The 12,530-nt window shown below is 47.7% G+C and overlaps 1 protein-coding gene across 1 annotated transcript in view; it reads left to right on the top strand.

Moving 5' to 3' along the window:
• The first annotated feature begins 202 nt into the window (after window positions 1-202).
• LOC309529500 (L-gulonolactone oxidase) overlaps window positions 203-12,530 on the top strand; it is a 58,480-nt gene continuing 46,152 nt past the window's right edge. Inside the window, exons 1-5 of the mRNA XM_082217778.1 lie at window positions 203-471; window positions 4,557-4,658; window positions 6,298-6,423; window positions 7,140-7,234; window positions 7,991-8,081. Coding sequence (XP_082073904.1) covers window positions 469-471; window positions 4,557-4,658; window positions 6,298-6,423; window positions 7,140-7,234; window positions 7,991-8,081 — 417 coding nt within the window. The 5' untranslated portion in view covers window positions 203-468. The remainder of the gene's footprint in view (window positions 472-4,556; window positions 4,659-6,297; window positions 6,424-7,139; window positions 7,235-7,990; window positions 8,082-12,530) is intronic.

A 12,530-nucleotide genomic window follows, 5' to 3' on the forward strand; every position in this document is an offset into this window, starting at 1 on the left:
TAAAGCGAGATGAGTGTCGCAATCCCAGAGTCGGTCACGACTGGACCGAACGATCAGGGGTCCCTTTACCTTTGTGACTTCCCTTGATCAATGGCAGAACCTACCCCAGACCCAGTTTAGAAACCCCCTTGTTTTGGGGCCCTTCCCTGATACATGTCAAGTTTCCTCTGCTACGCCTCATCCTTCCTTCAGCACGAATTGCCAGGATCATCATTAAAGTTTGCTTTAAAGAATCTCTACCTGTTGTCTGTCAACTATCTCAAACTGTCTCAAATTAACCACAAGCCAGCCTTGCAGAGGTTACTCATTAACCCTTTTTTCCCTGGAAAGTGGCCCTCCTTGCCTTATCCCAATTCCAGCAGCTGTTCTCCTGAGATCTGCTGTAGACCACACCCGCCTTGTCTCGGAGGAAGACCCTCAGTCTCCTGCTAAGCTTTCCTTTGGATATTCAAAGAAGCCACAAACACAATGGTAAGAAAACTCTCTTTTTTAATATATGTGTGTGTGTGTGTGTGTGTGTGTGTATCCTGGAATGGATCTTGTTCTTCATTTTGAAGCTGGTGGGTGCGGGGAGCAGAGGGAGAACCAGACACGGTGGCTTAAAAGGCCATCCATGCACTTAGAATCAGAGAATCGTAGCGTTGGGAGGGACACCTGAGGGTCATCTAGTCCAACCCCCCTGCAATTCAGGAGTCGCAGCTCTCCATTAAACCATGGGAGTGGAGTGCACAGAACAAAACTGTTCCCTAAAGTTGGCTTGGAACGGCTGTCGCCAAAAGCAGTGCAAATGTGAAAGGGTTTTATTTTTAAAAATGTTGTTGTCGTTTAGTCGTTTAGTCATGTCCGACTCTTCGTGACCCCATGGACCAGAGCACACCAGGCATTCCTGTCTTCCACTGCCTCCCGCAATTTGGTCAAACTCATGCTGGTAGCTTCGAGAACACTGTCCCACCATCTCGTCTTCTGTCGTCCCCTTCTCCTTGCGCCCTCCATCTTTCCCAACATCAGGGTCTTTTCCAGGGAGTCTTCTCTTCTCCTGAGGTGGCCAACGTCTTGGAGCCTCAGCTTCAGGATCTGTCCTTCCAGTGAGTACTCAGGGCTGATTTCCCTAAGAATGGAGAGGTTGGATCTTCTTGCAGTCCATGGGACTCTCAAGAGTCTCCTCCAGCACCAGAATTCAAAAGCATCCATTCTTCGGCGATCAGCCTTCTTGATGGTCCAGCTCTCACTTCCATACATCACTACTGGGAAAACCAGAGCTTAAACTAGACGGACCTTTGTTGGCAAGGTGATGTCTCTGCTGTCTAGAATTTTTTTAATAAAATGTATTTATTTAGTTTTTCTGATTAAAACGTTACAGTCACATATCCAACATGCCAAGAAAAAGCACACCAAGAACTCAGGCCAATATAAGTTTCGATAGTGGGAGTGGTCCCTAATCACAAATCAATAGTCAATAGTAACAAAAACTAATCCATTCAAAAGCTTTTCTGTGTGTTTTCAATTTGGAAGTGAGCCTGTTACCTTTTATATGCACTTAAAGGGGTAGATGAGACCCCCTAGATCTTCTCAACGGCATAGAGTTCTAAAGTTCAGTTGCAGTTTAATTTGAGGTCTTAAAGAAATGATGTATAATCCTGATAGCTATTCAGACCCGTAGGGGTCATGGTCTTAAGTAAACACACAGAAAAGCTCAAGATACACGTTGATCTACCCACACATAGTTGTTACCCCTGAGAAACGTAGAAAATAACAGGATGTATTTATCTGAAAGTCTTCAAACTTACAAAAATTGGCTGATGAAGGTGAATACATCGAAACAGGGCCCTGTCCTGGTTTCTAATCCATAATTCTGACATCTGCTCTATGTTTAAAACTGAGACCTTTACGTCGAATTTGACTTCTGACTTCTGTTCAATGATTGAAACTAAGCCTTCCATGCCAAATCTGAGTCTGGACTAACATTAACTTACCTCTACACATAAACTCTTAACCCTAATTCTGTAACGAATTATTGTGTTATACATATCTTTATGAGTTTGAGTTTGTAATCTCTGTTAGAGTTTGTAACCTCTATTTGAGTTTGTAATCCTTGTCAGAATGCATACTTTTGAATGGATTAGTTTTTGTTACTATTGACTGTTGATTTGTGATTAGGGACCACTCCCACTATTGAAACTTACATTGGCCTGAGTTCTTGGTGTGCTTTTTTCTTGGTATATTTAATAACAAGTACTCCAACTTATCTTACATATCCAACATGCAACATAAAAACAAGATTCCAGAGCTTCCTCCCTCCCTTTGTGGGTCCTATTGTGAATCATTTCCTCCCACGTCTTTTATGATAATCCAAATCTTTTACCTCTCCATTGTGTCCAAAATTCACATTAAACTACAAGTGATATTCCAATCCAATTTACGATTTCAGCTGTTTACAATGGATTTTAAGATAAGTTATAAAATTTTGGTCTTCCTGACTTCTGATTCTTCCGGTCATTTTAGCCGTTTCGGCATAATCCATCAACCTGATCTGCCATTCTTCTCTGGCCGGGACTGCATCTTCTTTCCATCTCTGGGCTAATAACATCTGCGCAGCCATGGTCGTGTACATAAATTGTCTTTTCTGCTCCCTTGGGATTTCGGCACCTGAACGTCAAAGGGTTTTTCACTTCACCCGATGTAAATGCCTGCCCAGTACTTTCTGGTGGAAGAAATCCACACCTTGGAGCAATATCATCAGCAAGACCATCAGCAATAAAAGGGCAAGGGATGTCCGTATGTGGCCATATAATGGGCAATAGGTGTCCATGAGGATGTCCCAGCGCTGAAACCATCCTGAATGGTGATGTAAGCAAAATCTGCTCCTTTTCCCTTATGGGGGTATCCAAGAGCCCGTATAGAGTCCTTAAGTGGGTTCCCTATCGGTAGGAGAAAATAACAGCTAAAAAAGCCAATGCAATTACAGCAGCTAAAAAAGCCAATGCAATTCTGGGCTGCATCAATAGGAGTATAGCATCTAGATCAAGGGAAGTAATAGTGCCACTGTATTCTGCTCTGGTCAGACCTCACCTGGAGTACTGTGTCCAGTTCTGGGCACCACAGTTCAAGAAGGACACTGACAAACTGGAACGTGTCCAGAGGAGGGCAACCAAAATGGTCAAAGGCCTGGAAACGATGCCTTATGAGGAACGGCTAAGGGAGCTGGGCATGTTTAGCCTGGAGAAGAGGAGGTTAAGGGGTGATATGATAGCCATGTTCAAATATATAAAAGGATGTCACATAGAGGAGGGAGAAAGGTTGTTTTCTGCTGCTCCAGAGAAGCGGACACGGAGCAATGGATCCAAACTACAAGAAAGAAGATTCCACCTAAACATTAGGAAGAACTTCCTGACAGTAAGAGCTGTTTGACAGTGGAATTTGCTGCCAAGGAGTGTGGTGGAGTCTCCTACTTTGGAGGTCTTTAAGCAGAGGCTTGACAACCATATGTCAGGAGTGCTCTGATGGTGTTTCCTGCTTGGCAGGGGGTTGGACTCGATGGCCCTTGTGGTCTCTTCCAACTCTATGATTCTATGATTCTATGATAACAGAAGCCAACCAGAGAATACTGAGAAGCAAAGCAGCTAGTAAGCCTGATCTTTATTAACTGTTGCAACAGGGTCCTCACTCACCACACGCAGTAGGAAGGAGGAACCCAGAACAATGGTGTGCAAGCCCTTATTTAAACTTTTAAAACTGCCCACCCTGTAGCCCAAGGTAAAGGGTAAAGGTAAAGGGACCCCTGACCATTAGGTCCAGTTGTGGCCGACTCTGGGGTTGGGGCACTCATCTCGCTTTATTGGCCGAGGGAGCCGGCGTACCCAGCATGATTAAGCCGCTTCTGGCGAACCAGAGCAGCGCATGGAAACACCGTTTACCTTCCCGCCGGAGCAGTACCTATTTATCTACTTGCACTTTGACGTGCTTTCGAACTGCTAGTTTGGCAGGAGCAGGGACTGAGCAACGGCAGCTCACCCCCTCGCAGTGATTCAAACCGCCGACCTTCTGATTGGCAAGTCCTAGGCTCTGTGGTTTAACCCACAGCGCCACCCGCGTCTCGTAGCCCAAGACCACCTCCCAAAACATCATACATACATTCCAGAAGGAGGCAGTCTACAGCAGAGGAGACGGTCTACCGCAGAAATCCTGCCTCTCGGGGTACCTGATAATGGTCACTGATTGCATTACCTGGGCAGCCTGGCCATTCGTTTGTGATGGTAAATACTTTAGTTCCTGAACCCAGGTCACAGGCTCACCCTATTCATACACAGATACGCCCTTAAGACAGGTAAGCAAAAGACAATGGAGAGGCTTTCCCATTTCCTTCCTCCTTGCAGAGAAACATTTGAAGTCAATTTGGGAGAGTCAAAATGGTTTCAGGATTGTTCTCCTGTGCTATTTCAGACACGCGGTCTACATACTTATGTGTTTGCCTTGTAAATTTGTGAACATTTAGTTTATATATTTGAGACCTGAACTTCTTATAACAATGGTATTTGTTTTGTGTCTCTGGGCGTTAGGTCCATGGCCAAAGTGGTGTCAGATTCCAGAACTGGGCTAAGACTTATGGCTCCTCCCCGGAGATGTATTTTCAGCCAACAACGGTGGATGAGATCAAGGAGGTAAGTGGAGGGAGGTTCCAGTCAGTGTGACTTTCCCAACTTTCCCTAGATATCAGGTGTAGGACAGACAAACAAAGTTCACCCTTCTAGCCTTCCATCTTTATGGTCTTGGAAGACCAGGAGAAGGATGCCATAGCCACAAGCTCAGTGGGGAGCCAGGGTCAGCAAGGGTTAAAGTCACATGGGAAAAGAAGTCAACAACATATCTCTGAGATATGACTCCAAAATGATAGAGCTAGTAAAAAAAGAACAATGATTTCGGCCAAGGCCTTTGTTTTTCCCTACAATTTACCCAACGTGAGCACCAGAAAACCATGCACAATTGAAATCTCATCTGAATAATCTCCATTAGTTCAATCGGCGTGACATCGAGGATTTTGAAACGGGGCCTTTCTGACTTGAATATGCAAACACTTGTTTTTAACTTGGGTTCATCCGAGGGGGCATCGTTGCGTGGTGAGTTCCCGCCTCCCCCCAGTGGAAATAAAGACACATGACACAATTATTTAGGTTAATGGGCTAAAAATGGCCACAACTTTATTGGTTGCAGGTAATGAGCAGTATTGGCTTAGGCATTGGTCCTAACCGACTATATCCAACTTCAGCCCATCCGCTTGAAGTCCAGGAAGGGTTAACCACCAGTAAGGGGAGTCCTGCTGATGCACATCAACTAGGAAACCCCGGGGTCACCGATAGGGGGCGTGGCTTAGGCCCTCACCTCCATAGGCTTCGGACAGGGCCATGCCCCCCGGAATCCTTTACCAGAATACCCTTCAATATGCGGGGGAGGTGATGACGCTTCCTCCCCCCTCTCATCTACATAACAATACCCTTACCAATGCCTAACTGCCAATGCAGTGGCGATTTGCTACGAGGTAGGTGGAAAACCAAGTGGCTGGAGCCAATTTGCAAAGTGGAAAAAATTCCTACCAGGCTCCTCAACGCCAACCAGCCAAGGTCCATAGCAATGTCGGAAAGAAAAACCTAATGGGCGTGAGGGTGGGAAACCGGAGCAGCTGAAGCGGTCAAAAGAGGGAGACCCCCAGCCGTGCCAGTGCTAAATAGCGCAGGCCACGCCCCCCAGGCCAGCCGATTGGCTGGCCAGGGGATGATGCGGCCGGGGATTCTTTCAATCACGCGGAGGCTGAGGCCAGCCCCCACATACGTGGAGGGGGCGTGAAGCCCGCAACCCCACCTCCTCTCCAGCTCGGAAGTGGCTTTGCCAGTGGGGGCTGGTGCAGCAGAAAGTGGGAGGCCCATGGTGGGTGGGGCCAACTCATTCTAGGCTGGTCCCCATCCTCCTGCCCCCTGTTCATTCTACATCTATATATGCTGGCTGGACTTGTGGGAGTTGAGTTCGAAACATCTTGAGGGCGCCAAGTGAAGGATGAGCCTTCAGAGATCATGGAGGGGATGGGAAGTGGAAAGGGGGGTGGAATATCAGTGCACCTCAAGGCCTCAGGGTATGGATGTGGAACCTGTGACCCTCAAGACTCCAACTCCCATCATCCCTGACCATTGGCTATTCTGGCTGGGGCTGTTGAGAGTTGGAATCCAGCAACATCCAGAGGACCACGGCTTCCACTTCCTTGAGCTCGGGGGTCACCTCTGTACCAATGTCTGGTCGCCCTCTCTGCAGATCTTGGATCTGGCCAGACAGAAGAGTAAGAAGGTGAAAGTGGTGGGAGGTGGACATTCCCCCTCGGACATTGCCTGCACGGATGACTACATGATCGAGATGGGAAGGATGAACAAGGTGCTCAAGGTAAGAGAGAAGGATTCTCCCTTTCTGGGTCCTTCTCATGACCCACATAGCTCAGATTCCAACTCACAGTACCTGGCCAGAGAGATGACTTGGAGCAGAGCTCATCCCTGGGGTGACCTCCAGAACGTGTTAGGAGACATACTGGGAGAGGATGAAATTAAGTAAGACAAACCTTAAACCGCAATTATGTGCAATTTAGGTTATAAACGTCAACACTGGGTGAGCAGGAAGTCACTAGTTGCGTTGAATTGGGATATAATTGTTGAGTAACAAATGTAACTTCCTATATGGTAAAAAGAACAAAATATTACCGTATATATAAAAAAGGTAAAGGGACCCCTGACCATTAGGTCCAGTCGTGGCCGACTCTGGGGTTGCGGCGCTCATCTCGCTTTATTGGGAGCCGGCGTACAGCCTCCAGGTAATGTGGCCAGCAGGACTAAGCCGCTTCTGGCGAACCAAAGCAGCGCACAGAAACGTCGTTTACCTTCCCGCTGGAGTGGTACCTATTTATCTACTTGCACTTTGACGTGCTTTCAAACTGCTAGGTTGGCAGGAGCAGGGACCGAGCAACGGGAGCTCACCCCGTCCTGGGGATTCGAACCGCTGACCTTCTGATCTGCAAGCCCTAGGCTCTGTGGTTCAACCCACAGCGCCACCCACATCCCATTATTATATATAGATACAGATAAAAGAGCCAATCTTGTCGCTTGCAGGTGGACAAAGAGAAGAAGCAAGTAACAGCAGAGGCTGGCATCCTTCTCTCTGATTTGAACACCGAGTTGAGCAAACACAGCTTGGCTTTGCCCATGTAAGTAAGACAACTTTGCACGTGCTGAAATGCCCCCAATATCGGCGCTTAGGGGGGCACCGGGTTGGCAAAGGCCGCTGTGAGTCAAAGGACCCAGCTGGGATCTTTCACCCCCGATGCCCTCTCTTTAGCCCAGACAGCACTCAGAAGCCTTTGTGGCAAATGAGTTCTTTTGAGGAGTGACCTGCGGGAGGCGATGGGCTCGCAGCATCGCATGCAAATTTGCTCAGATGCCCTGACATTGGGGCCAAAGGAGCCTTTTAATCACAGAAGGGCTTAATAAGATTGACTCCTCTTTTTTGTCCTTCCATCTGCAGAATAATTGCAGGCTCTCTGCAATTCAGGACTCTTGTTCTGCTGGAGTTTGGGTGAAACTATTAGTTGGAAGGAAAGGTTCGCGTTGGAGGGGAAATGTCGAAAAGGCAGGTTTGCCTGCTAATTTGGGGCACATTGGAGTGCTATTTCAGCTGCACACATCTCAAAGGAATATCTGTATTTTCAGAAATGCAGATCAACAGCCAAGGCGCCTTCCTATTTCAATGCGCTTGTTCTGCGGCTTGATGTGCCGTGACATGCGTGTCTCATTTGATTTTGGCGTGTTCGGGATCCAGAGCAGGTGGCAATTAATTACCTTTTGTGCCAAACGTCACGTTCGCTAATATCATTGTCTCAGCAGCCGCCTTGGGGAATAAACAATAGAGAAAGCCTCTTTCTTCTTGCCTACAGCTCACAATCCCCCCTCTTCCCCACCTTCAGTCTAGGAGCCGTTTCGGATGTGACAGCCGCCGGCGTCGTTGGCACCGGAACCCACAACACGGGGCTCAGGCACGGCATTTTGGCGACGCAGGTAAGAACCACACGGGCTGTAGCCAGAGGAGTCCAGGTGACTGGCAAGCGAGCAGGTCACACGGCAACTTCTCAAGTAGCACAAAAGAGATGGAAATGCTGAGCAGGACTTGAAGAGTAAAAGCTTTGTCCTAATATTCACCAGGGGACACGGGTGGTGCTGTGGTTTAAACCACAGAGCCCTAGGGCTTGCCAATCAGAAGGTCGGCGGTTCGAATCCCCGCCACGGGGTGAGCTCCCGTTGCTCGGTCCCTGCTCCTGCCAACCTAGCAGTTCGAAAGCACGTCAAAGTGCAAGTAGATCAATAGGTACCACTTCGGCGGGAAGGTAAACGGTGTTTCCATGCGCTGCTCTGGTTTGCCAGAAGCGGCTTAGTCATGCTGGCCACATGACCCGGAAGCTGTACGCCAGCTCCCTCAGCCAGTAAAGCAAGATGAGCGCCGCAACCCCAGAGTCGTCTGCGACTGGACATAACACTCAGGGGTCCCTTTACCCTTTACCTTTAAAATTCTCCAAAAAAGAGAGCTTATAAGGAGAGTCTGCTGGATCAGCCCCAAAAGTCCACATATCCTAAGACATATCTCAGTAAAAGCTAAAGGAGCCCTGGACGGTTAAGTCCAGTCAAACTATGGGGTTGCGGTGCTCATCTCGCTTTCAGGCCGAGGGAGTCAGCGTTTGTCCACAGACAGCTTTCTGGGTCATGTGTCCAGCATGACTAAAATGCTTCTGGCGCAACGGGACACAGTGACGGAAACCAGAGCTCATGGAAAGACCGTTTACCTTCCCGCTGCAGCGGTACCTATTTATCTACTTGTGCTGGTGTGCTTTCGAACTGCTAGGTTGGCAGGAGCTGGGACAGAGCAATGGGAGCTCACCTCCGTTCCGGAGGCCCATTCACAACCTGCAACCCACGCCTGCGCGTCTGTGCATGCGCAGGTCGCATTTCGCCACTTCTGCGCATGCGCATGATGTCATTTTGCGCGTCTGTGCATGTGTGAGCGACGAAACCTGGAAGTAACCCTTTCCGGTACTTCCAGGTCGCTGCAGGACACAACCTGAAAACCCGCAACGTGAAGCAAACATAACATGAGGTATGACTGTACATATATACCTAGGTATTACTGAAATGTATACAGTGGTACCTCAGGTTACAGACGCTTCAAGTTACATATGCTTCAGGTTAAAGACTCCGCTAACCCAGAAATAGTATCTCGGGTTAAGAACTTTGCTTCAGGATGAGAACAGAAATCGTGCTCCGGCAGTTAAGAAGGGACCTCCAGAACGAATTAAGTTCTTAACCCGAGGTACCACAGTACCTACTGTTTCACTAAAGGACTTTCAAATTTGTGCACTCATTTACCAAAGATGTGCCGCACTAGCTGCGGCGCTTGTCGTTCACAACGGCGGCGCTTGTCAGACTTGGGGGCTCTGGGCGGATCTTCGCACCCTGGCGGTGCATATGCTAAAGACTCCCCTGGTTAGAAGGGACCCCAATGGTCATCTAGTCCAACCCCCTGCAATGTAGGAATATTTTTGCCCAGCGTAGGACTTGAATTCGCGACCCAGAGATCGAGTCTCATGCTCTACCGAGTGAGCCATCCTAGTGACTAGATGTGCCATTGGTCTCATCCACCAGGCTATTCTCACGTTCTTACTTTCATTTCTCTGATCTGAATCTTCCAGCTTTCAGATGTCCACAAAATCTTGTGTTATGAGAGAGAAAGAGAAGCATTCCTCTATCTACTTTCTCTCACGTCGCCTTTAACTTGCCTTTTCGTTAAACTGAACAGTCCTAAACCTCGCAATATTTCCTCGTATGGGAGTCACTTCCAGTTTAGGAAAGCATTTTCCTAAACAGATGTATCCTTCTAGCTTTAATAATAAAACATAGGAGGGGGATTGCTATAAGATCAATGATGTGAGAACAGGAATGGAACCAAACCAGATGGCAAATTGACAGGCGGTGAGATCATTAGAAGTTTCCCCCTAGATTTAAGGTGGCAGGAAACGCCGAGGAAAATTGGGCATTTTAAAAATCGTTTGTCTTGCGCCAAGCACCCACAGCGAAACGCTTCCTCAAGATATGCAGAGGGAGCCCCCATATTTCACATAGCAGCAGTCAGGGCTCCCCAGAAATGAAGGAAGGTGAACGGCAAAGGTACAGGGTGATGAAGATTCAGCTAGGGGCACCTGGCACCCAACTGCTTACGTTCAGAAATGATGGGAGTTTGTAAGGTCCGCTGAGCACCGAGACAGAAAGGAAGCCTGCAAAAGAGATTATTATTAATTCAAAGAATGTGATTATTTATAGCCCACTGTTTAGCCAAGACCATCCCCCAAAGCAGATTTCAATTAAGCTACAATAACAAAGGTGCAATAACTTTGGGGATATATTATGGGGAAATAACTGTCTTTCCTGGCCCCGCGCTGTTACCACTGAGTTATTTACTTGCTTGGAGCAAAAAAATCACTGATAAAACTCCCACAAAATTGTGCATCACTGTTAGACTCAGCTCAGTATGCTGTCTTCCAGCCTCTGATAGCCAAGTGCTCTCTGAACATTTTTGGACTACAACTCCCATCAGCCACAACCAGCATGGGTGATGGGAGTTGTAGTCCACGACAACTGCAGGGTGCCAGGATGACAAAGGCTGCTGTAGTCATTTATTTTGCAACCATCTGTCGTCTATTGATTTAGAAGCCAGGAGGGTCTTTGCCCATCAGGTTATCTATTTTATTTGTTTATCTGTAACATTTATATGCCACCTTTCTTTCCAAGGAGTCCAAAGTGGTGTGCATGGTTCTCCTTCTCCCTCGTTTATCCTCACAACAACTCTGCGAGGTAGGTTAAGAGATAGGGACTGCCCAAGCTTCAGGTCTGAGTGGGGATCGAACCCTGGTCTCCCAGGTCCCACACTCTAACCGTTAATGCCACACTGGCTGACTTATATACACATGAGAAAGAAGAAGAAGAAGAGTTTGGATTTGATATCCCGCTTTATCACTCCCCTTCAGGAGTCTCAAAGCGGCTAACATTCTCCTTTCCCTTCCTCTCCCACAACAAACGCTCTGTGAGGTGAGTGGGGCTGAGAGACTTCAGAGAAGTGTGACTGGTCCAAGGTCACCCAGCAGCTGCATGTGGAGGAGCGGGGAAGCGAACCCGGTTCACCAGATTACGAGTCCACCACTCTTAACCACTACACCTTCCTGGCTCTGTTAGATGTAAGAGGTGACATGATTAGCCCATCTTTGAGTATCTGAAGGGCTATTGTCACATGAAAGATGGAGCAAGCTTGTTCAAGGATCTGGAAACTAAGCCTGATGAGGAACGGTTGAAGGAGCTGGGTATGCTTAGCCTGGAAAAGAGGAGACTGAGAGGAGATAGGATTTGATGTTGTTGTTTAGTCATTTAGTCGTGTCCGCCTCTTTGTGACCCCCTGGACCAGAGCACGCCAGGCACTCCTGTCTTCCACTGCCTCCCGCAGTTTGGTCAAACTCATGTTCATAGCTTTGAGAACACTGTCCCACCATCTCGTCCTCCGTCGTTCCCTTCTCCTTGTGCCCTCCATCTTTCCCAACATCAGGGTCTTTTCCAGGGAGTCTTCTCTTCTCCTGAGGTGGCCAAAGTTTTGGAGCCTCAGCTTCACGATCTGTCCTTCCAGTGAGCACTCAGGGCTGATTTCCTTAAGAATGGATAAGTTTGATCTTCTTGCACTCCATGGGACTCTCAAGAGTCTCCTCCAACACCATAATTCAAAAGCATCCATTCTTCGGCGATCAGCCTTCTTTATGGTCCAGCTCTCACATCCATACATCACTACTGGGAAAACCATAGCTTTAACTATACAGACCTTTGTCGGCAAGGTGACATCTCTCTTCAAATACCTCAAGGGCTGTCACATGGAGGAGGGAACAAGCTTGTTTGCTCTGGAGAGTAGGACCCAAACCAATGGCTTCAAGTTATGAGAAAGGAGATTCTGACTGAATATCAGGAAGAACTTTCTGACATTAAGAGCTGATCGACAGTGGAACAGTCTCCTTCACGAGGTGGTTGACTCTCCAAATTACAAGAAAGATGTTCCTAGCTAAAACCTTAGGGAGAACCTTCTAGTGGTGAGAGCTGTTCAGTGGTGGAACGGACTCCCTAGGAAGGTGGTTGACTCTCCAAGGTCACTCGGTGGTCTTTATGGTCTAGTGAGAACTTGAACCCTGATCTCTCAGGTCCTAGTCTGACGCTCACTAACCACTTTACCACACAAGCTCTCATTGACACGTGCCAGCAAAATCGAGGAAGAAACTTGCTGCACCTTGGAGACAAACACATTATTATTATTTTAAAAATGGCATCATAAGCTTTTGTGCACTTGAATCCGCGTCATCAGGTGCAGGAGAAAAACGATGCCAGCAACTCACCCTAACGAAATTAATTGGCATTTATTTCCAAGAGGCA

This window comes from Podarcis vaucheri, assembly GCF_965113315.1.
Source record: "Podarcis vaucheri genome assembly, chromosome: 3".
Classification (NCBI taxonomy): Eukaryota; Metazoa; Chordata; class Lepidosauria; order Squamata; family Lacertidae; genus Podarcis; species Podarcis vaucheri.